The sequence below is a fragment of the Cydia fagiglandana genome, chromosome 18 (assembly GCF_963556715.1).
Source record: "Cydia fagiglandana chromosome 18, ilCydFagi1.1, whole genome shotgun sequence".
Lineage (NCBI taxonomy): Eukaryota > Metazoa > Arthropoda > Insecta > Lepidoptera > Tortricidae > Cydia > Cydia fagiglandana.
In genome coordinates, this window is record NC_085949.1 from 13,172,266 (window position 1) to 13,197,395 (window position 25,130).

General features: G+C 36.2%; 1 protein-coding gene across 1 annotated transcript in view; it reads left to right on the plus strand.

Moving 5' to 3' along the window:
* The window catches only part of LOC134673180 (neural cell adhesion molecule 1-like), a 187,114-nt gene that overhangs the window by 19,079 nt on the left and 142,905 nt on the right, over nt 1-25,130 (plus strand). Inside the window, exons 2-3 of the mRNA XM_063531135.1 lie at nt 2,891-3,072; nt 23,173-23,314. Coding sequence (XP_063387205.1) covers nt 2,982-3,072; nt 23,173-23,314 — 233 coding nt within the window. The 5' untranslated portion in view covers nt 2,891-2,981. The remainder of the gene's footprint in view (nt 1-2,890; nt 3,073-23,172; nt 23,315-25,130) is intronic.

Sequence of the window (25,130 nt, forward strand, 5' to 3'; positions counted from 1 at the left end):
ACTTGCGATTGGTCTTAGTCAGGAACATTATTATACTACGTTTTTATTTAACCTCTCTTGATTTCAATAGTTCATTCCTGAGCTTAAATTAAGTTCTAAAAGACACAGATCTTGTAATTTTGTCCATTTTGAAGATAATCAATTTTTTTTTTATCTGTTGATGCCCTTACGAGCGTGCATGTGTATAGACACTTGCCTTAGGGCATCATTACCTAATGATTGCTAAACGCAAGTATTGCAATGCCTCGGATACCTACTTATTCTATGTTCGAAATGACGACATGTTGAAAACTATATGTTTCAATTTAAAAATAAAATTGTGATCTTGTCTAGTATTGTTCTAATATAAACATTATTTCTTTTTATATGCTTTATTGGCAGGTACAATCAAAGTCAATCTTAAAATCTACTTAATAATTTACATACACACTAAATCTAATGTCCTAACTAAAATAAACACATTACTAATATACCATCCTACTTACACTATCAGCCCCATCACGACCCCCACCCAGCCCAAAACTGCCAAAGATACTAGCGGCATTAGTTTCAATTGTTTGAGTTAAATATATAAATTAAAATTTACGAAATGTAACGCTGTTTAAGTAGTTACATTCAATGTACCCCGAAGTTAACGGAATTTAGTAAAACACCATGTGTTGTTACTTAGGTAGGTACCAAGAAGAAGCTAGTTACATACAGCTAGAGGTAAAGGCGTTGTTGTCTGCGTTATTAGGCATTCCTTACCTGCCAGCGAGGCACATTACTAGTATATGCATGATCGTAGCTACAATATTCTCATACCAGATCCATGTCTTAAGGGTTCTCTATTCTCTATAATAGTCTTCGAGGCTATTACATAGACGTCCGGATTGGCTGCGGACCAGATGCCAACGTACGTTAATTCGCCTACTCAGAGATAATCAGATGGATGCAATTTGGTAAAGAGCCCTTTAAGACGGCGTCTAAACTTAGATAGAATTAGATTTATTGTAATTTAATTTGACTTATATTAATACTAGTTTTTTGCAGTGTTTAATTATACATATTAGGAGTTATTTTCTGTGAATGATTAAATATAAATAAAATAGGCTTATGAGAAAAGGATCCAAAGTTATTTCATTCACAAAAGAGCCATCGTTTACTTAACCAAAAGGCTAACAAATTTAACAACCGACTAAATTATGGAGCACCTCACAATAAATGGCCTTACAGCACAAAAATCGTCCTGAAACTTTCGGTTTTCCTTTCACTCGAGCGGACATTGTACAACATAATCGAAGAATAAATTTTTTGTTACTGTTGCTAACCTTTCTCGGAACTTTTATTCTCTGGGACAAGGGTCAGCCGCTCCAGGAGAGATTAAAAAACATTATTTACCCGTCTATGGAGCTAGCGTCAAAGTTTTATATTTCTGACAGGGGATGGTCCCCTTTTATATGCATGCCGACACAGAACGATTGAATTAGAACTTTTCGTAATTTAATATACGACTAATTTGAGTTTTAAAGGGTACAATGATTAGGCGATGCTCTGACAATTTTGCGGGTAGCGTGGTTAGGTATTTTAATGTCGTTTCAATGGCCTTTTGTGTATTAAATTCACAATTTCTGTTAAATTCACAATCTCTGAGAAACTTTTATACTTACCTATAATATTTCAGAGAGAATTTAGTAACACTATTTTTATTTGTGTCTAAAGGTATCTGTAATAGATGTCGTATCTGTCCTGGCATCCCACGTCCCCTTATACTTAAACGGGAGTAATACTTTAAACGTATATTTACAGCAAATATATGTAAAATTAACTAAATTTACCATACAATTTGAGAAATACAAGTTTGCCATTTATTTACGAATTATTTAATTCTTCACGCTCAAATGTAAGTTATCGAAATATTCCTATACAAGCCATTCAAATATCTTATTCCAAATATGTATATTTAATATTACTAGTATAATCAGTCGTTCGCCTTCATCAGCCAACGTATTATGGATGGGTTTATCCATCTTTATCCACGTTATAAAATAACTGTCACTTTTTAACACCGTGGGATAGAAAGTGACGGACACCGTTACATCACGCTATCACGTAGACAAGAACGACCATCATATCCATACAAATCTACCTCTACTGAAAGTCCACCCGTTTCTTGCACCATTCCTTACTAAATCACTTTTGAACTGAAAAGTCCATTCAACTTTAAATGACTGTAAAAAACGACCCATCAATAACAAAAACAATCTCTTCTCAAATTTTAAACAACATTTGTCAAGAAAATGGCGCCTTAGAATCTCTTTGATGTTTAACGCGAATTAAAACAGTAAAATTACGGAATTCAAGTAAATTAAATGTAAACATATAATGGTTAAGAATTAAAAACCAGGGAAGGCTTATCGGATGCAGCTCACTGAACGATAACAACGACACAAGAGCCGTTAATTAAATGTGCCTTAAAACATATCATAGTACTTTTGAATAGTTTTTACAACTTCTATTTAACTTACCTTGTTAGTATGTAGGTTATGTAGGTAATAGTTGATTTGTTAGTTAGTGTGGATCAAATCTTGTAAGCTAAAATTAACCCACTTCCCGATTTCCGATTAAGCTGAAAATTTGCATTAGTCGGAATGGCATTATGGTACCATCGAGCTGATCTGATGATGGAGACAGGAGGTGGCTTAAGAAACTCTGCGATAAAACAACGCAACCTAATTGTGTTTGGGATTATTAGAATTGTCTCGATGAGTATCATAAGTACAGTCAGCGATAAAAGCTTGTACCAAAAATTTTATTTTTGGCAAAAACTTATTATTTACCATTTCATTTTGAATTATGCCAAGCATTTTATTTTCCTTTAAAAATAAAAAACGTAACTATTGTGTTACAGGTAAGCGCAACTGTCGCGCGGAAAACCAATAATGGTATCAGTGTGGACTGTGCTGTGAGTGTGCTAAAAGCATAATGTAAGATAGTTGACTATGTGTTCCGTTAAGTGGCTGCGGCTGCTGGTGATGCTGGCGGCCTGCTGGGCCCAAGAGGGGGAGTGGAGCGAGGATGCCGAAGACTTGGGTAAGACTTATCAATTTATTTAGAATAGAATAGAATAGAAATACTTTATTTGCTGTAAAACATAAAACTTAACCTATAACACATCTTATTCTAATATATTCTAACACCAAAATGGATGCCACTCAGCATATGCCGATGACTAAGATACTTAGTCATGGCGCTGGTTTTCAGGGCAACCAGGAAAAACACAATAAAAAAAAAACAATAACATAGGATAAAACCAATCTAACATGTGGGAGAAAGTGAGTTTAAACTTTTAATAGACAAAAACAGTACCTATGCAAGTAATCTGTGCTTTAAACAATTAGTGAGTAGAGTAGGTGAACATACTCTACATACGTAGGTGGAGGTCGCGGGTTCAAACCCCGGCTCGTACCAATGAGTTTTTCGGAACTTAAGTACGAAATATCATTTGATATTTACCAGTCGCTTTTCGGTGAAGGAAAACATCGTGAGGAAACCAGACTAATCCCAATAAGGCCTAGTTTACCCTCTGGGTTGGAAGGTCAGATGGCAGTCGCTTTCGTAAAAATTAGTGCCTACGTTAAATCATGGGATTAGTTGTCAAGCGGACCCCAGGCTCTCATGAGCCGTGGCGAAATGCCGGGATGACGCGAGGAAGAAGAATAGTAGGTGAACATACTTGTTTGTAAACTTGAAACTATTAAATTTGAAGAAATTATAATAATAACATCTGCCACCGTACGACAGCTCATGTGTTGGAAATTTGAAGATTAATTAAATACTTTTTAATCTTACTTTTAAAAGTTGCTGTAGAATCTTACTTTTAAAAGTTATTTATAGTTAAAGATAGTTTATTATTCAAGTAGGCATTACAATGCGCTTATGAACGTTAAATAAAGCTACACCGACTCTAACGCTACACCTCTGTCTCGTGAAGATTTAAGTCCCCCCTCAATTGGAGGAGGGTATCCCAATACGGGACCGGCAACATCACATTAGAATTAACATGACTTTGCTTTAAATTGCTTCATATTTTTATCAACAATTCCTCTAAATTGACATCCCCTAAAAATTGTGTATAGTAAAACCTTAGAGTATTTAGTAACTGGAGACGCCTTGTCTGTCATTTTCTGTACAAAAAAGTCTGCCGATTTTACAATAAAAGACTGTACGAAAAACCTAACCAATTATTACATAATGAACACGTGGTTGTCGTATGCCTTTTATGTTACATCAAAGTAACAATACCCACGAGTAAATTTCGTTTCATACAAAAGGAATAAAGCAAATTCTGTTTGAAGTGCCGCGGCTTAATGTGATGATGGTTGTCGAGTTGTTATACCTAATTTCCTTTTTTATGTAGAGTGTTTGAAACACGACTAATTGCCCTTACCCTCCTTCAATCGGCTGTCGTTAAATAGTTATAGTCAGGGGTCGAACAAAAAGTGCGGATGACGTAAAAATGACGTAATCTTGCACACAGGATGATGTTTGAGTTTGTATTTAAACTTCCGTGTGACATGTAGTAACAAAGTAGTATTAATGAAGTAACAAAATAATCGTAAATAAATCCATGGAATTAATAATACAGGTGGTAGGGTGATGTAGTGAATAAAATAAATTTCACGAATAAATGTATTTTAATATTGCTTACCTTCGTTGGTATATCTTGATTACAGCAAGAGCAGTATACGTGTTTGTCACGTACCTCCAAAAACAGAAAATTGCCACAATATTCGAGTAAAGATGACATTTTAGAGCGTTTTCTTATACATTAGTAAATATAAATTTTAGCTAAATATAATCGTGAAGATACAATAGCTAAACAATAACGAAGTCAATTTATTGTTCATCTGATTGACAATGTGTCAGTCAAAAACGTACTTACTCATTTCAAGTGGCGATATCGTTTAATAAAGAGGTTGATAAATGATAAGTGATAATTGTTTATGAAAATCAAAAATACTATTTGAAATCATCCTATAAGTGGTTTGACGTCATGCGCACTTTTTGTACGACCCCTGGTTATAGTGTATAAAATAGTTTTACACACAAAATGTTTACCAGGGCACAATTAAACACAAAATGTTTACTAATAAAAATTAATTTAACTGGACTTATAAAAAATTGCTCTGTGAATAAAATTCGATTCATAATACTTATGTATCATAAAATTCATAAATCATAGAATATACCAGCAGTTGAGTAGGAATACATAAATAAGCCACCTAATTGAAAAATGTTACAAAAGGAGAGTTAAGAGCGAAACAAAAATAACAATGTAGATCTTAATATTTCTTACGTAAAATATCACAAAAGACCAATTAATTTTATACATATAAGTAAATTCACAATAACTTGACTTAATAGACTGGTCATATTTTTCATCACAACGATTTCGACTGGCAAAGCATATTACTTTTTGGCAACCGGGTTTTTTAACCTAATTAGACCCCGCTGAATCCGAATTTGCCGGTTGCTCGATCGAAGTCATGACCGGAAGTGAGATATTTGACATTAAAAGTCCCTTTTTTTAGTTTTTCGTAAATAACTCTTAAACGGAGGCGCATAGCAAAAAATGTTCTATTACATAAGTAATCTGCATAAAATTGCCTACAAGAAAGATTCAGTACAATTTTTCGCTAGGATCAATATTCAAAGAGATATTAACGCGGGAAATTTAATTATAATCACTTCTAAGGTCCCTTTTTTTAGTTTTTCGTAAATATCTCATAAACGGTGGCCAATATCAAGAAATGTTGTTAAACGATAATAATCTACACAAAATTTTGAACAAAACAGATTCAGTACACTTTTCGCAGGGATCAATATTTAAAAAGATAATAAAGAGGGAAAGTTCTAGTATAATGAATTCTAAGTTTCCTTGTTTTTATTTATTCGTTAATAATTTGAAAAGTATGACTCATAGCAAAAAAAGTCTTATACCTAAATAATAAACATAAAATTTCCTACAAGAAACATACAGAACACTTTTCGCTAGGATCAATATTTAAAAAGACAAAGCAGCGGGTAAGTTAATTATAAATAATTTTAAAGTCCATTTTTAGTTATTTGTAAATAACTCGTAAACGGTGTCCCATAACAAAATAGGTTTTTAAAAATAAATTATCTACATAAAATTTCCTCCAAAAAACATCTGGAACACTTTTCTCTAGGATCAATATTTAAAGCGATATTAATGGAAGAAAGTTAATTACAATCAGTTCACAGGTCACTTTTTATTAGTTTTTCGTAAATAACTCGTAAACGGTTGCCCTTTGCAAAATAATATTCTACATAAATATTAAACATAAAATTGTCCACAAAAAAGGTTCTGTACACTTTTTCGCTACGATCAATATTTAAAGAGGTATTAAAGGGGGTAAGTTCAATAATCAATAATAATGAATTTCCAAGTCCCTATTTTCAGGTTTTGGTAAATGGGTCGTAAACGGATAAATGGGGGGGGGGAATGGTCATTGTTTGGCTATGAGGGGCGGGGGCTTTATCTCCGAAACTACTGGGTTTACCTATAGATGACAGGAAGACCTATTAGAAATATGCAAGCGCGAGTCGCACATTACTTAGTTTTTGAACGGGTTTTTTAATGGCAATTCACTCGCGTTTCACATATAAAAAATACGTTGTTGAAATTTGGGTAATGTACGGAACCCTTGCAACGCGAGTCCGACTCGCGCTTGGCCGGTTTTTTCCTTTTGAGGTACGGAACCCTAAAAACCAAAAAGAAGTGACATGTGTATTGATCGTAATGAACTTTCTTTCTTTAATATCGTTTCAAATATTTATCCCAGAGAAAAGTGTTCATTATGTTTTCGTAGAAAATTTTATGCCGATTTTTTATGTACAAGAACATTAAGAACTTATTTTGCTATGAGCCTTACTTTACGAGTCATTTACGAAAACCTAAAAATATGGACCTGGAAATTGATTATAATTAATTTGCACCCTTTAATACCTCTTTAAATATTGAACGTAGCAAAAAAGTGTACAGAACCTTTTTTGTGGACAATTTTATGTTTAATATTTATGTAGAATATTATTTTGCAAAATGCCACCGTTTACGAGTTATTTACGAAAAACTAATAAAAAGTGACATGTGAACTGATTGTAATTAACTTTCTTCCATTTATATCGCTTTAAATATTGATCCTAGAGAAAAGTGTTCCAGATGTTTTTTGGAGGAAATTTTATGTAGATAATTTATTTTTTAAAAACCTATTTTGTTATGGGACACCGTTTACGAGTTATTTACAAATAACTAAAAAGGGACTTTAAAATTATTTATAATTAACTTACCCGCTGCTTTGTCTTTTTAAATATTGATCCTAGCGAAAAGTGTTCTGTATGTTTCTTGTAGGAAATTTTATGTTTATTATTTAGGTATAAGATATTTTTTGCTATGAGTCATACTTTTCGAATTATTAACGAATAAATAAAAACAAGGAAACTTAGAATTCATTATACTAGAACTTTCCCTCTTTATTATCTTTTTAAATATTGATCCCTGCGAAAAGTGTACTGAATCTGTTTTGTTCAAAATTTTGTGTAGATTATTATCGTTTAACAACATTTCTTGATATTGGCCACCGTTTATGAGATATTTCCGAAAAACTAAAAAAAGGGACCTTAGAAGTGATTATAATTAAATTTCCCGCGTTAATATCTCTTTGAATATTGATCCTAGCGAAAAATTGTACTGAATCTTTCTTGTAGGCAATTTTATGCAGATTACTTATGTAATAGAACATTTTTTTGCTATGCGCCTCCGTTTAAGAATTATTTACGAAAAACTAAAAAAAGGGACCTTTAATGTCAAATATCTCACTTCCGGTCATGATTTCGATCGAGCAACCGGCAAATTCGGATTCAGCGGGGTCTAATTAGGTTAAAAAACCCGGTTGCCAAAAAGTAATATGATTTGCCAGTCGAATCAAGAAGGAGAGCGATTTTGAATTTTTATGTCTAGTCTATAATGCTTACACGTGCAAAACATACAAATAATTGTTAACAAATGAAGATAGGTATCTAACATTTCTGGCGTTAACAAGTTAACAAAAAAAAACCGGGCAAGTGCGAGTCGGACTCGCGCACGAAGGGTTCCGTACCATAATGCAAAAAAAAAAACGAAAAAAAAAGGAAAAAAAAACGGTCACCCATCCAAGTATACTGACCACTCCCGACGTTGCTCAACTTTGGTCAAAAATCACGTTTGTTGTATGGGAGCCCCATTTAAATCTTTATTTTATTCTGTTTTTAGTATTTGTTGTTATAGCGGCAACAGAAATACATCATCTGTGAAAATTTCAACAGTCTAGCTATCACGGTTCGTGAGATACAGCCTGGTGACAGACAGACGGACAGACGGACAGACGGACGGACAGCGAAGTCTTAGTAATAGGGTCCCGTTTTACCCTTTGGGTACGGAACCCTAAAAAAAGAAACCCTACACAATTAAATACAGCTAGGTCTGGTATGTTATTCCGTATCATTTCATGCCCCGTATTAGTGTTGACACACGCTCAATCATCAGCCGTTTCCAATTACATTTAAAATTCATTCATCACGTCCAATAACTGAGTGGCGAGGGCTTTTTCGGTTCTCTGCTCTTTGATTAGATTCTGAACTGAACAAACCCATCCATCGCGCAACCACAAAAGGTCGGCGGAGCCACGTTGGACACTCGTTTCCCATTCGTTCCGCTGTCCAGAAATTTTTGCAATAAAATTAATCGCTCCAATAAAATTGGAGCCGAATAGAGCCGCCCATGCATGAACACTTTTTAATTGGGCCACTCTTTTTGCTCCTTTCGCAGCCATCCATACGAGAAATCGAACTTGGCTTCTTCCCACGTACTAAGTACTCCGAATCAGCAAAGTCTTCTTCTCTGTCCGACTACCGAAGTTCCTAGAAAGTTATTGTAGATAATTAGTGACCAGGTAAAGCAACTTCAGCAGTTATCGAATAGCGAACGATTTATGAGCCAAAGGCGCCGCTGGACGCCAATTTAATAATCGCCGCTCCCAATCAAAAGTGAGCAATTGGTCGGGTGTAAACGTGGCCCCCGATGGATTGCATAAAAATCAGTGAAAAAACATGGAATAACGAGCCGAACAAACGAAAATATATTTCCCCATTTTCATTTTCGACAAGCAATCGGGTTTAATGGGTTGAGCGCGATTCCCACTTGAGTTTGTTCCATTTTGTTTCATTTGATCGCTTCGACGATTCATTGCGAGGTGTGGCATCGAACGGCGGTGTAATAAAAATGTTTTGGTTATTTCACCTATGAATAATGACTCAATCCAGGTATACAATGTTCTGATCCCGAGTCAAAGGGTAGCCTAAGCTCCGGAGGATGCAATACAATCATCTGACATGGCTAACAGTGAAAGCTGCTTTTGTCCTTTATGCTATCAAGATATTGAATATCTCTAAAATATTACGAATTAGAAATTGAAAAAATGCGTTACTTCGGCTTGCCCTACATGGCCAAACAGTATAAAATAATAAATGAATAATCAAATTGTGGACTCATCATTCTGCTGAAGTTCTAAGGGCCACCCCACACTAGCGTATTTTGAGCGTTGACGTCTAGTCAACTCTATGGCTTAAGCTTTACGCAACGTTGGCGCAACTGCGCAGCGACGCCATTTTCCATAGCTCTGACTAGACGCCGACGCTCGGGAGGCGCTAGTGTGGGGTGGCTCTAAGCGTTCATAAAAGTGACATTCAGATGTAAGCTGCATTGAACGATGCGGCAGTTATGTCGCAATAATAATGTCGCTGATCTATAAAATAAAATAATCTCACATAATTCACCATTTTGGTAGGTATTTCAAATAGGTAATCAGTATGGCACAACTGTTTTTTTTTATTCAATATATTGAATTGAAAAAACAAGATAAGTAGGTAAGGGCCACTTGCACCATTCACTAACCCGGCGTTTAGCGGTTAAACCTGGAGTTACCACGGTTACCACTACAATTTGACACTGGTTTAACGGTTTAACCCCGGGTAAATCGGATGGTGCAAGCAAGTAGATTAAAAAGTTAGTATTACGATTGGATATAAAATTACTAAGCCGCAAAAGTTTTCGAAAGTACACTAAAACATACATAGTTAACAAACTAAATAAAATATCTTTATGAAAGGCAATTATAAACTTTCTCATGCAAAAGTTTTATAAATAAATTACAATTTAAGCACTTTGAAAGAGACACGAGAAATCTTAGACATGTGCGACGTACCAAAGAAACTTTGGACGGTAAATTTTTTTTTGGAAAACGCTCAACTGGTAATCTGTGGGCCCAGATTACCAGTTGAGCGTTTTCCAAAAAAAAATGTACATTTCATTCATGTCTTCAAAATATTGACTTCTTGGGCTCATTACTCAGAATCAATGTACATTCGCGCCTCATACATGAACAAATGTGTCTCAAGATTTCCTTCCCAGATCGTCACATTTTTGTATGATTTTTTTTATTTGTATGAACGTGACGCACTGGAAAAATATTTTTTCATACAAAATTTTGGGGCGTGAATGTACAAAATATGATTCTGAGTAAAATGAGCCCTCTTGGGCTAGTCAAGATTTTGAAAACATGAACGAAATGTACATTTTTTTTGAAAAACACTCAGTTACAGACATAAAGCTGAATAAGTAAGTTCATCATTGCAGTAAAAGGGCGTATTCGTCTATAAAGAAAATAAAATTGAATACATCAGCCCAGTGAGTGAACGATCTGTAATAATGATGTGCGCAGCTGTTTCTCTACTCACTAACTGCGAGTAGTGCGGGTTTTGTCTGGCACAGTGCAATGTTAGCAGTAGCGTCACTATTTTGTTAGATTCATTTATTGGTCTTTGCGTCTATTGCAGACAATTAAATCGTCATTCGTCTGCAATAGACTATACTGTAATACACCATAAATTTTATTGTGTAAGACATTACACCGCCTGGGAAAGTATTTAGGAAACGCAGAGATGCCCGGCACCTGCATTACCCTCTCGGGTTCACTGTCTTATGCCACAGGAAAGGCGAGCCAATACGTGTGGAGACAGGTCGGCTGCAGGAATCTGCCGCTCATTTCAGGTTGCGCCCTAATCGCACCCCCATCGCGCGTTAGATTACATTATGTTATAATAAGCCATACATAGATGAGCCTAGTAATACATAGATGAGCTATACGCGTGCTTCCCTCCGTGAGGGACAAAACATACGCAAAGCCACAATATTAAAAACACGTTTTAACATTCCTGACAACATACCAAAAACAATCTACGTAATTCGGTTATTTTGTTGCCCGCCATAAACCATGCTAAATTTTTGGTGGGGAACAAACAAAAAGTGAGACTGTGACAAGGACACGCAATGATACCGCTTTCTCTGCTACTCCTATTGAAATTTCCATAAGTGCATCTCGTTCGGTCGTTTGGCCCCTCCCCCGTGTCATCTCTATATTATTGTATGTACCTCTATGGAATAAGCACATGTTTGATAATTTTAACACACGTTGGTGTTTTTGTATCACAGTTACACTATAGAATATTTTGCAGATATTTTTTTTTTTCGTACTTTGTAGAACTATAACAAAATTATATCTTTTTTACATCTAAATGTGAAGTCGAATCAGCCTCTGAATAATAGTTACTATTTGTAGCGGGCCAGGTACATAATTTTCAATATTTTTTTGTGGCCCGAATATTATACAAAGAAAATTTAATTTCTCTATCTGCATTGTCTCACTAGTATTACCTACTTGGAAGTATTTACACACCTACACATATGTACGGTTGTATTAAACTGTACATATTTATGGTGCTGAACTTTACATAATATTCATTCAATTGATACGTTTAGAAAATATTTAAATTTTAACAAGTTCAAATCGCTGATTGCCATGTTTTAATTGCAACCCAACCATTAAAATACAAAATTTTACCTTACTGCGCCTCCCACATTGCGGGGTAGGTCAGGCCCGACGTGTCTCCACAATAATTTTATTAATATTACCCTCAGAAGCCTGTCACGCCCGAAGCCGCCGCTCGTATATCTTGAGACCGGGAAAAAATATGATATATCGAGAGGACGAGAGGCGTAAGAGCTTCCCTTGGCTTCTCTTGACGGGGCTTAGCGTCTTTTAGTGTTCTTAAAACCTTGCAAGTTACTTTAGTAAGTGAAAATGTTGGCTGCAATGTTTGGTTTCATGCTAGTCGTAAACTGACTTATGTAAGGGATCGCCTAGGAACTCTTAAGTTGTCTGTTTCAATGGAATATTATATGTAATGTTTCAATACTTATAGTAATATGTTTTGTTCTTTTGAAAAAAACCGGTCAAGTGCGAGTCGGACTCGTGTTTAAAAGGTTCCGTACATAAGTCCGACACAGGCTTGACTGCACATTTCTAATAGGTTTTCCTGTTATCTATAGGTAAAGTACTAATTTGTGTATTTTTTTTTATTTTAGGCCCAGTAGTTTCAGAGATAAAGGGGGGGGGGAATGGTCGGACAAACAGACAAACGCACGAGTGACCCTATAAGGGTTCCGTTTTTTCCTTTAGAGGTACGGAACCCTAAAAATGTATAGTTTGTATAGTTAGACCAAGATAAGTCTGCAACGATTTTGATAGCACACGCAGTCCGCACGAAGAACGTCAATATAATATTCCGTTTCTGGTGGTTATTAATGGGGTAGCGATAAGCATTGAGTCATTAGCCTTAAAAAGGCAGGCTATAGACATTTATCAATTTTATCGTAGCCTCATTTATAGATGATTTATTATTGCTTGAGGTGCATGACTCGATTATAATATCTGTGCCTCCAGTGTAAAAGGGTTAAACTCAAAAAATGTAATTTTTCAGTATGGCCGAAAAACGTTTCAAACCGTGTTTTCTCTGCATTGTTTCTAAAAAAATTAGGTTTTTGTTTTTAGTTTAGATAGTTTAAGTCATGAATTATAACTTGTCATTTAAATTAACCTGACTTATGTGAAAGTAACGGAAATATTGGCTTTCAAAAACAACTTATATCCCTTTTCACAAAAATAATGAATGTGTGAAAAGGTTTAACTGCACTTTCTCTAGTGTTGCTAAAATCTTTTCGAACTTTTGTGTTGTGTAAAGAAACCATTCTGGGAACTAAATATTGCATTTTTTTTAGATTGATGGTACAAAAAACAAACCAAAGAGAATAATATTAATGTAATTAAAGAGTGACTTAATATATTTAATTACTCTGTTGAAATTGTGAATGGTTACTGAACAGAGTAATGTTGTACTGTTGTACTGTAGTAGTGTTGTACTGACAACAGGGCAGTTGTACTTGTTTGTCTTACTTCCCCATCTTTGTTTTTTTATTTTTTGTTTTTGTTGCACAATTATTTCATAATCAGCCTTTTAGATGTCTTTTCTTCTAAAGGACTTTCTTTTTGATATTTGACTTCCACCGTTTTGCACAACATTGACCAACAAAAAAAAATTATATGGAAAGGAATCTAAGTGAACATTAACCATAATCATTAACTCAATTTAGCGAAACTAGATGGTGAAAAACGGTCAAAGTAAATTATTTATACCCCTTTACACATCATGACGTCTTCAAAAATGTTTGTGAATAATAAAAAAACTTAAGTTTTACCATCATTCACGAACTAGACTCGGTAGTTGAAATAGATCTAAGTGAATTTTGATTTCTTTACACCGAATGTTTCTTGAAATGTAGTTTATTCATTAAGATTAAACTTTACTTTAACTATCGTTCGTAACACGATTCTTAAGTACCAATTTTTTAAACGAGATTATATAAAAATAAATCGTTTTGAACATAATGGTTAAGATTTTTGGCAAACTTAAACCCTTTTGCACAATCGATATCTCAGCAATTAGAAGTCGTAGGGCCGTGGGTGTCAGCACAAAAGATGTAGTTTCATGTAATAAACCTTGTACTGGCAAAATTTGTAATTTGGACAAACTCGAGTTTAACCCTTTTACACTGGAGGCACAGATATGTAGAACTAGTTATATGTGACACCGTTATTTACCCATTAGTTTAAAATCTACCGTAGAATAGGTCTGATTAGTTGAGTATGATGATGATGCATTCCTGTTATCCCTCATTAGGGACACAGGGCTCACAGAAGAATCCTCCATTTGAATAATTTTACGTTTACCAGTTAGAATACCAGTGAGTGTTGTGACAGTGTAGTGGACATAGTGAGTTCGTACTGTGTATCGCAACAAAGTGTTAGGTGTCCAAGCCCAAACACACCACTATGCCCGCCTACAATAACAGCGGAAGACCTCCCCCAACCCGTTTTCTCGGCGAGCCACAGTACGCGATACACGGCCGTCGTGAACGCTGTTCGCACTGTTAGTGCTTGAGAAAGGAGACCTAGGCTCTCCGAAACATGTCGCGCGAGTGACTAAAAACAAGTGAGTCTAAACCGTAAAATTATTCAATGTTAGTATGTCTCACAACAGTTTAAATTCGAATCCTCCATTTGTCATGATCTTGAGCGGCTTCTTCCAGCTCTTTCCAGCCGGAGTCCAGTTGAGCCAACCTCAACTCTCAACTGACTCCATGCAGTACAAGGCCTCCCCTACCGCCTACTGCCGGCCGCATGCCAGCGGAGACCCTGCTTGGCCAGATGGCTGTCCGGCCTACGGAGTACGTGTCCGATCCAGCGCCATTTCCTTTCGAGGATTTCCCTTCCTATGGGATTAGTTCAGTATAGTATTATTTATACCGCCAGTTTATAATTTAAGTAGCGAGATTGACTCTCGCGTCGTATCGTGGTTGTTCCCATAGTAAACGTTTCTCAGTATAATCACAAAACCTCCCTGGGAACGGGAATGCGCTTATTTTTTGGCACCGTGTATATCATAGTCAATCAGTCGGGTTTGTACAATTTTACAGACTAAACACTCGAACCGCTTCAGTTTAAGCTCATCTTTAAATAAAGCTAAAACGATATTACCGTTTAATATCGAGCAATCTTCTCCATGACTATCAAATATGTAGACTAGAACAATTTGGCGGCGGAGGTATGCTATCATCACCAAACGCGAGGAAACTGCCGACTATATTACGAAAGCTGATGTTTTTTATTAGCCTGCCTCACAAAAGGGGCTCGGAGGATTTTCGCGTAGGATGGCGTTTTTTTAGCCCACTTTAGGTGGATAGATGGGGTTATGAAGCTTGTCGTAGATCGTTGCTTAGTTTTAGCAAAGAAATAAGATAGTATAGAGGGCTATTGCCAAAGTAAATTTTGTAATCATGGTACATTTACTGCCATCTATCGACACACGATTAAAACTTAAAATAAAATTGAATGTATAAATTAATCAAAATATGTTTACGGATAAATGATTTTTAATTTTTATTGTTCCATACTGACCCATGTTATTTCACTGATATGTGTTAAAATTGATAAATATCAAACGGTGTCGTCGACGCCATCTAGCCGAGAATAGGCCAAAGGTAATGGCTCCATCTATTCGAGAATGACTTTTTCTTGATTTCCGAGGCACAGATTTTTCTTAAACTTTATTTATCTTATACGGAGTTATATATATCTCTGGTTTTAGGGAAGGTCGTAGGTACGAGTATGTAGATAACTTAGGTTGCTTGGTTGGTCTTTATTTCTGTTTGAATGAATGATAACAGTTTTACTTAGCCTTTCGTTTTAGTTCACCAGATTAAGAACTATCTAGCAGAGGTTTTCGAACCACCATTATAAGGACATTCGTTTCTACACACCCGGCTGTTCCAAAGTCAGTAAATAAGCAGTTTATACTTTATTTTTGTTAATGCTAGTACCTAGTGTACCTACTCTCACCCCAAAATATCATCATCACACAGGCTTTTCCGTCTATTGCAGACGATTTACACATTGCTGTGCAGACACCGGGTTTGGTGACTGTGGAGGCCGATGCGTGAGCGGCATGACCTCCCACATTTTTGGCAGAGAAAGCTCATGCCATCCGAGGTTCCAGTCCCGGTTTGCTTTCTGCGACACCTTCTTCTATCTAAAGCATTAAACCAGGCTTGGTCGCATAGCCTTCTCCCCTCCACAACACGCTTGCGCCATCCATCACGGTCTTCAGCTAAGGCTTCCCAGGCAAAACCCAAAATAAAAACAAAATAAGGCTCAGTATATATGATAATGCTACTCGTACTGACATAATTGGTTCGCAGGACTATAATTTTCCATTTCCTCATACACAAAAAGTATATCAAGGTAATCTAATACCGATAAGTAGCTAACGGAACATAGATTCATGGGGCGACATAATTTAAACTTTTAAAGTATGACATGACCTGTACGGATATGATTGTCGTTCTTGGACGTGACAGCATGATAAAATGTTGTCCGTCACTTTCAATCCCACGGTGTTAAAAAGAGACAGTTATTTTATCTCGTGGATAAAACCATCCATAATACACCGGCTGGAAGCATATCTCAACGAATAGCCGGAGATTGCCAAAAACCGAGACGGATGGAGTTCGAAGGCATCCCCTTTGCCCAGCAGTGGGACACCGTAATAGGCTAGTAATAATAATAAAGTATAGCCAGCTTCAATGGTAGTAGATGAAACAACACACCATACCTGCCATCCTGAAATACTTTTCTAAAATTGTAGAGATAGGTACATCTCTACAATTTGCACCCTAAACTATTTGTAACGAGTCGCCTGATACGTTACTTTAAAAGCTGACTGTACATTTCGGCGCGTTTAGGTCCAAAAGCCTTTTTAACTAGACCGTCCTAGAAAAGTAACTAAAATAAGTCTAGACTAGCTAACATAAATTCCCAACGCAAACCAACTCGCAAAAAGCCAAAGAGACATAACTTTAAATTAGGTAACCAAGTTAATCCAAAGTGTAGGTATGATAACATTACACGAAAAGCACCAACTCCGTTTTAAGTGAAAGCGTTTGAACTGTAACTTTTGTTAATTACGAAGTTTAAGTATGCTCTCAGGGATTGCATGTCGCCAGTAATAATAACATTTTTCATAGCTTGACAGTATGCAAATAAAGCGTTGCAATTTGTACAAAAATTCGCCTTACCCTATGCTCAGAATGTACTAAGGGAAATAGGAAATAATGTTGTTCACGTGATTTACTGCCCCGGCTATTAAATAAGCCATGACCAAGTTGCCGTGTGCTTATGACGTCATAGTTTACTTTTACCTTGACATAAACTATGTTACTGGTGAATTCACGAAAGCTAGTGTGGATGAAATGGACGAAATTAATGATAGATCAGTCTGATTGTGTTAGTTCTACTTCGTACTAGTTTTACTTTATGTGGAATATTTATAATATATGAATCTATACAGTACCATAGGGGAATTAAGTAAGCATAGATTGCTTACCCAATTCATAGTAACTTATTTATAATAAGTTTCAGCTTTGGGAAAACTCATTTATAATAAGATTTTGGCTTAATAAGTATTGAGTTTTAAGTCTGTTTAAAACTGCTTAGTTCATAATAAGTTACACTATACCTTCCATACAATTTATTAATCCCTAGCCATATAAAAATGAGGACTTAATGCGCAGTAATTACCTAGGTACGGTCAGCCAAGAAAGTGGTTTGCCACTTTTCGACTCTATCAATCAGATAATAGAGTCTAAAAGTGGTCAACCACTTTCTTGACTGACTGTACTTATTTCTCTGTCAGTATGTATGTCAATTTATGATTATTCTGACGAATATACAAGGACGAACATTCAGATTATAAAATCTAATTTTTAGGGTTACTACTGCTGTGGCTCAACGACCCGAAGTGGATAATTTTTAGGGTTCCGTACCTCAAAAGGAAAAAACGGAACCCTTATAGGATCACTCGTGTGTCTGTCCATCTGTAACATACTATATTTTCGGAAACTACTGGGCCAATTAAGTTGAAATTTGGTACACATATGTAAATTAGTGACCCAAAGATGTACAAACATGTTTTTATAATTTTCAATTATATAGGTTCGAAGTTAGGTATTTAAGAAAATAACCATAAAATGACCATTCCGTCCGCACAAGTCCGACTCGCAATTGGCCGGTTTTTCTATTAGGTATATATTCATATAAAAACAAATATATTTTAAAGTTACTTAGATTTTATTATATGTCATGTACGACATTTAAAAAATCTAAGTAACTTAAGCCACAAAACCAAAGGCAACTAAAATAGGTCACAATCTACATCATACCTACAATCTACATATGTATTCATAAATGCATAAAAGTATGAACAAAAGCACAAGCTCTAACACGGCGTTAACTAACGGGTCGAAAAAATTCCCAAACGATTTATTTGACAATAATAAAAATAATAAAAAAAGCAAACACTGCTCTGTGAATGACACAAAAACGCACCGAAATTGTCGAGGGAAATAGAAAATTTGTGCATAGAGAGCGTTTGGAATTCGTCGACATCAGAACGGCAGAATGTAGTGAGATGAATGTGAGGTTGTGTCGGGTCGACCCAACTATACTACCGTGTTATTCCTAAAGGTCTTAAGTCATTAGAATTCATATGACACATACGTCTATTTTTTATAAGAAAGTACGGGTCGTCATTAGGCGGGCCACAGCCACGAGCCACACATGTCGTGTCGCGCTCCCACCACTCACGACCACATTCGACACCAGGCGTTATACTTTAGTGCCCCACGACACGACACGTAACCATTATACGCAAACCCCCAATCTAATATGATTTATATTTCCGATACATTATGCGTGACATTTACCGACGAAACTCGACTTGTCTGAACAGCTTTATTGTGAAATTATTCTAAGTCAAACGCGGCGGTGACATCGAATAAAGGAGCGGGGCTGATTTGGAATTTCATTTCTTCCCTCTTATCTTAATGCGACGCCGCGTTGTGTCCCGTTAGGTGGGATTTCTGTTTTCCTTTTATTTTTATTGAAGGTTACACAAAGCAGAATGGAGGTGTCTAACTTTACTTGTACTGTACTACACACAAGAACAATGAATAGCACGAGGCCACGGAAAGCTACATTTCTAAATCGGTCAGTTTTTTTTTTATAATAGTGACAAAATTATCTTAACAAATGCAAGTTTCTAACCTTGAAAACCCTCCGGGTCATCGTAAAATACTTACCTACAGTTTTATAGAAATTGTGGCACACTATCTTAACCTAAATAAGATTAGAACGGATATAACTTGAAATAATTTCGAATTTATTCCCTCTCTGAACACAGGCTACTTCAAGATGTGTACCTACCTCAACAACCCGGAAACTCAAAATCATTATAAGCCTTTGAAGTCCGTTTGAGGCAAGACCCTTCTTACAAACAGCCAAGGGCGCCAAGTTGATTTCTATAAGTAATTTACTAAATCCTAAGTTAATTCTGAACCCGGAAGTGAAACGCCGAAGGTCGTTGATAGACTTTAATGGAGTCACGATCCGAACCAGTGGGGCAAGGGGTTATAAAATGAATTAGTTTTATTTGCTACAATCAACTTACCCTACTTTCAAGCCATTGGCTGTTTTGTGTTATATATAAAGATGATATAGGTACCAGTGGCGGCGCGTCTAGATTGTTCGTAGGCAAGCCGTAGCTGAGTTACCCTTCCTTTTCTTCATAAGTTTAAAGAAAATAGCCCAAGAGCCTGAATATCAGACAAGCCGATGGGAATAGAGTTCTATGGACGCTCCGCCACTGATAGGTACACAAATAAAATATGTACACAAAAAAAAGAAATTAGAAAAACAGACTAATATTTAACATTAATACCTATATTTTATCAAACATCAAACATCAAACATCAACATTTATTCAGCAAATAGGCCACAAGGGCACTTTTACACGTCAACATTGAATTTACATAAAAGCAAAAATAATAACATCAACAATTTTATAAAATAAAACTAACAATTCAATCTAACGTATTACAATTACTAAGAGATGTATATGGTCTCTTAATGTCGAATTACATACAAAATACAGATAAAAAAACACACACAAAAAAAATCTATAATATTTAGAGGTGTAAATGTCTCTAGGTGTCAGAACTATAAGATTATATAGTTTATCAAGTTATCCTTAGAGATGTATAAGGTCTCCAAGAGTCAATATCCTGTATAATTAATACATTCATTAAAAGAAAAGAAACATACGAGAACAGAATGAGGCGTCTCACTGTAATTAATTAATAAAAGTTACTAAGTATAGCTCGTGTTAGCTTAACAGACCAGTCTCCACAAACAGCACCCGTTCACGAGTATGACGCGTATCTCAGCCATATGATAATAAAATATACATTAATGCAATTGAAAACCGTATTTTTTCCACGGCTGATCAAAGTCAAATGTGATTTTCTCACAGATGACACTGTAAAACTACATGTCATACCAGTTACGGCTGTTACTTTAACAGTATGCTAAAATTTCCTAACAAAAAAAGCGAGTGTTAAACGCTGCTTGTCAATCGCCCGATGTTACCTTAGTCTTACCTAGCAATGCACGCACGAGAACTTTCCAAAGTTGCGAAACTTTCCACATGAGAAATTCTCGGTAACTTCTGGGAATGTTCTCGAGAACGAGAATTTATTTATTTATCGTAGTTTATACCTTGAATATTCACGACAGTTTAGGTGTAGTCCTTACCCCCAGAAAATTCCGACTTTTGGTCGTCCGCTTCCGGTCAGAAAAATGTATGACGGCCCGGCCAAACGGTCAGACTTAGGTGGGGGGTGCTCGACCAAATGTCATAGAGGGACCCTGGCAGTTTTTGACGCCGCCATTTTTTTTCAATATGGCCGACTTTTTTTTTAAACTTTTTTAATTTTGTCCTAGCGCGCTGAAATTTTGGTCACGGAATCTCGGGGTCCCCTAGATACTTATGAAAAAATTTTTTTTGGAAAAATGCTACAATTGCGGGAAAAATGGCCACTTTTATTTTGTATGGCAACTTTTAAACGGTGCGTGATAGGTGGGGGGTGCTCGACCAAATATCATAGAGAGCCCCAAGACAAAATAATCTGCATTAAAAAAAATCAAAAAGGCCGACTTTTTTTTTTTTTTTTTCAAGTTGGTCCGAGCGCGCTGAGATTTGGCATGGCGGGAGATAGAGGCCTCTAGATTCTAATGAAAGAAAAAAAAATTTTTGGAAAATATTGTTGAAAGTCGAAATGTTCTCTGATATAAAGTGAGAATTTAAGAAACTTATTGGTAAATTTATCACATGAACAAAATAGCTAACTGTAATAGACAATAATATATGCATAATAACATTTAGTTTTAAGTTATGCCTATTTAAACTTTATTTCAAGTATATTCTCTTGTTTAAACAATAATTTCCATGTTGCAGGAATGTTCTGAGAACATTCTCGAGAACGTTTCCGCTTTTTGGGAATGTTCTGCAATTTGTACATTGCTAGTCTTACCACAGAAAATGAGGCAAAATATACATTGAAATTCGCTACTCACTTTTGTCTCTTTTAAAACTGAAATCGTCGAGTCCACATATATTTCAAACCACTCACAAACGCATTTCTTTCATTTGCAGTATAAAAGCGCCTCTTAAAATGCATGCACTCGCCAAGAATAAATTCCCGCACTGCATCTTACACTTCAAAGAACCTCTTATAGCGCAGTTGCAGAAAATAAAAACTAATTTGTGGGCCAAATCGTATGCATAAAACATTACTCGGGTCTCGGCAAACTTCCTTTTCAACTAAGTGAATATCTCCGTTTTACACCGTTATGGTTTTTAGATTTCTTTCCCCAACAAAGACATGAATATAAATAGACGTAATATTAAAGCGCCATTTCTCGCCACGAAATAATCCCTTTTTCTTTTTCGCGCTCTGTCGTCGTGTTGGGGGCAAGTAATATGCACCATCAGTCATACTTAGGAGGAATTTTCAATTTACTCCCGTGAAGACTAACCTAATAAAGATGGATTACTTGGTCTCGGTAACCTTGCACGTGGTATCGAGCGAATGGCTTGTAGAGTTTTGAGAGTGCTATAAAGTTTACGACACACTTCTGCAGGTAACTAGTTAATTTAAAACAATTCGAGGAGCTCGTAGCAGTAAAAACGGTAAGTTTCTCCAGGTATGTTAGTTAGAGTAGGTGTAGTTAGAGCATTATTTTTTATGCTATTAGTGCCGGATTAAGAGTAGAGTAATAAGTTTGATGCTAATGTGACTTTGCGGATTAATACTTTAGTTAATTCCGTAGCTTGGTTTAGGATGTTCAATGAGTACCTATTGTAGAATAAGTAGGTAACGTAAGAAGCGTAGAAAGTCTGTAAAAATGGACCTGAATTTGCAGCTGCCTCGTCTTCTTAACGAACTCGTACAGCTCGGTCTGAGACGCGTTAGAGTGACATTCCATTTCCAACTGCAGCTGCAATACTGTTCATTTTACTATGGAAACGCGTCGCTGTCATTGTCAATTTCAATAGAAAATGAACAGTATTGCAGCTGCAGTTGGAAATGGAATGTCACTTTTAGCCTCCCCGATGAGCATGTATTTGAATTCATGGTCTGCTTTCTGCTTGTTCGTTACTCCAGGGGTCTCACATGAGAGTTGCTGGACATCTAATGGAGCGTATAATTTAAGGTCATCGTTATTTATCCTTAGAAACTTGTAATTGATAAGAATGCTTAATTATGTGTCTATATTGAACTAAATGTAACAAAAACTATCAAAACTATGACGAGAGCAATTTTCTTAATTTTCCGACTGTTTCGCCACAGGTTAGTTAAGTTAATGATATGAAAGTTCCGACATATGTATGTCTGTCTGTCCGTATATCCGTCCGCAGCTTGGCTCACTGACTGTTAGTGCTAGAAAGCTGCAATTTGGTATGGGTTTATACCGTTTATAAATCAATAATATCGTCAAAGTGGCAAAAATATTTTTTTTTTCACAGTAATTATGTACGTAGGTTATCTATCGGCGCAGCCTAGCTGTTTTATTTCCTTCACAACTATTGATCAAATCAAATTATTTAGTTTAATATTTTGATCTGTGTCATTTGAAAGTTCTCAAGTACTGAGACGACTGTAGGCTTTGATCACTTTTTTAAGTCAATGTCATCTATTTCAATATACTGTTTCCATTGTTCCAGTATCCACGGTGGATGTGGACGCGGTGCTTGGCCGTACGGCTTCACTACCGTGCGACGTCGCGCCGGACGCCGCCGAAGACCGAGTGTACATGGTGCTCTGGTTCCGAGCTGGCAAGGCTACCGGCGGGAAACCTATATACAGGTGAGTCCAATAAGTTTATAGGCGTTAAGAGGAAATAAAATAATGCAGTGCGTTTTGATCAAAACTATTCTAGAACTGAGCGTTTCATTTATTTTTTTGCCATTTTTGTATATCGTGATCTTTTTTGCAGTTTTATGTTATTTCTAGTCAGGAGCGCGAACCCTTTTCATCCTTATAGGAGAAAAAAAGTATCCTAAAATTTCCATACATTTTTCAAACTTTCCTTTTTGTTACTGCCATGTAATATGTGTATATGGGAAAAAACTCCGGGACATTTTTTATCCCATTAGGATCGAAAGAGCTCGTGATTCTGAGTACCTACAATTAACACAAAAGTGGCCATAAAGGTCACAATATATAAAAATGGCAAAAAATAAAAGAAACGATCAACTACAGCCTCATAATTACGTATCAGCGTTCAAAGTGGGTACTTAAGTAGTTCATCGCAATTTACTCGCAGGTAAATTTCTTAGTTCGTCGCGTTCCTCATTAGTGCCGTACAGAGTTCCATCGCAGTTTGAGCTCATGTAATTAATACCGCAGCTCATATTGCAGCCTTCGTATTCCCATCTTACTAAGCAAGTAACCAGTGTAGTGTGAGTTCTAAATGCGTATGAACTAGGTGCAAGCGGAGGTCTTATTTACACTGGTCGCTTCAGGCGATAAATAACAGCCAATGCATGTGAGCCCTCTTGGTAGGTAGCTCTTTCTAACTGTGGATGAGAAAGGGCCAATTAATGTAACATACTACTCAGCCGCCCAAGGCTACGTCCGTGTAGAACACTGATTTAAGCTTCCACGATTTTTACAAATAATTAAGGACTTTACAATTATAATTGGCTATATTTGTGACTGGTTGTCTATTTTTATTCATAGTCAATCTGTCATCGGTAAAGAGCGCCCTTTTTTAATAAAGTTAGAACACCGCGAGGGTTGTATCTAAACCATTATTTTGTTATAGGGCAATCGTTTGTATAATGTAATCATTCGTATATCTTCATAACTAACCACCTGGGCTCACCTGACCAAGATCGCACTAATGCCAAGATAAATATGAAATATGAGCGAGTATTCGCAGATAAAAATGGCGGATTGATTTACTGTGGTCCGGCCGGAGATCCGGATTCCCGTGTTCCGGCGCCAGCCAATCCGATTGGGACTTATTTTATTTTGAGATTATGTTTCGAAATTCGGAAGGATTTTGGAATTCAATGCATATTATTTGCTCGTCTCGTAATAATCTAACTTTTATTTGTTATTGTAATAATTATTCTTACATACATATAGGTACAGTTACCACACGGGATTGTTATGCCATTTAGGGTTCTTGCTAAATTGGAAATTCTATAGCGTAAGTATTGAACAACCAATTTAGCTAGGACCCTAAATGGCGCAACAATCGCGGAACGTGATTGATGGTACATCACAGCAATGATTTCAAAACAAAACTTTGGCTTCGATAGTTTTCTTAACTCGAAAGCAAATAAGTACTCTGTACGGATAATTATGATGGTCGTTCTTGTCTATGTGACAGCGTGATAAAACGGTGTCCGTCACTTTCTATCCCACGGTGTTAAAAAGTGACAGTTATTTTATCACGTGGATAAAGATGGATAAAACCATCCTTTATAGGTCGGCTCATTGATATACCAGCAAGTTGCATATTGGAATTTAGCTAGCAATCGAACAATTTGTAATTTTACAATTAAAAACTGCTATACTTGGTTTAAAGTTTGGTTTTTGATCGGCTATCGTTTTAACAGCCTTGTTAGAACCAGTTATATTGTTTGCCTTCAGTCATTCAGTGAAATGGTAG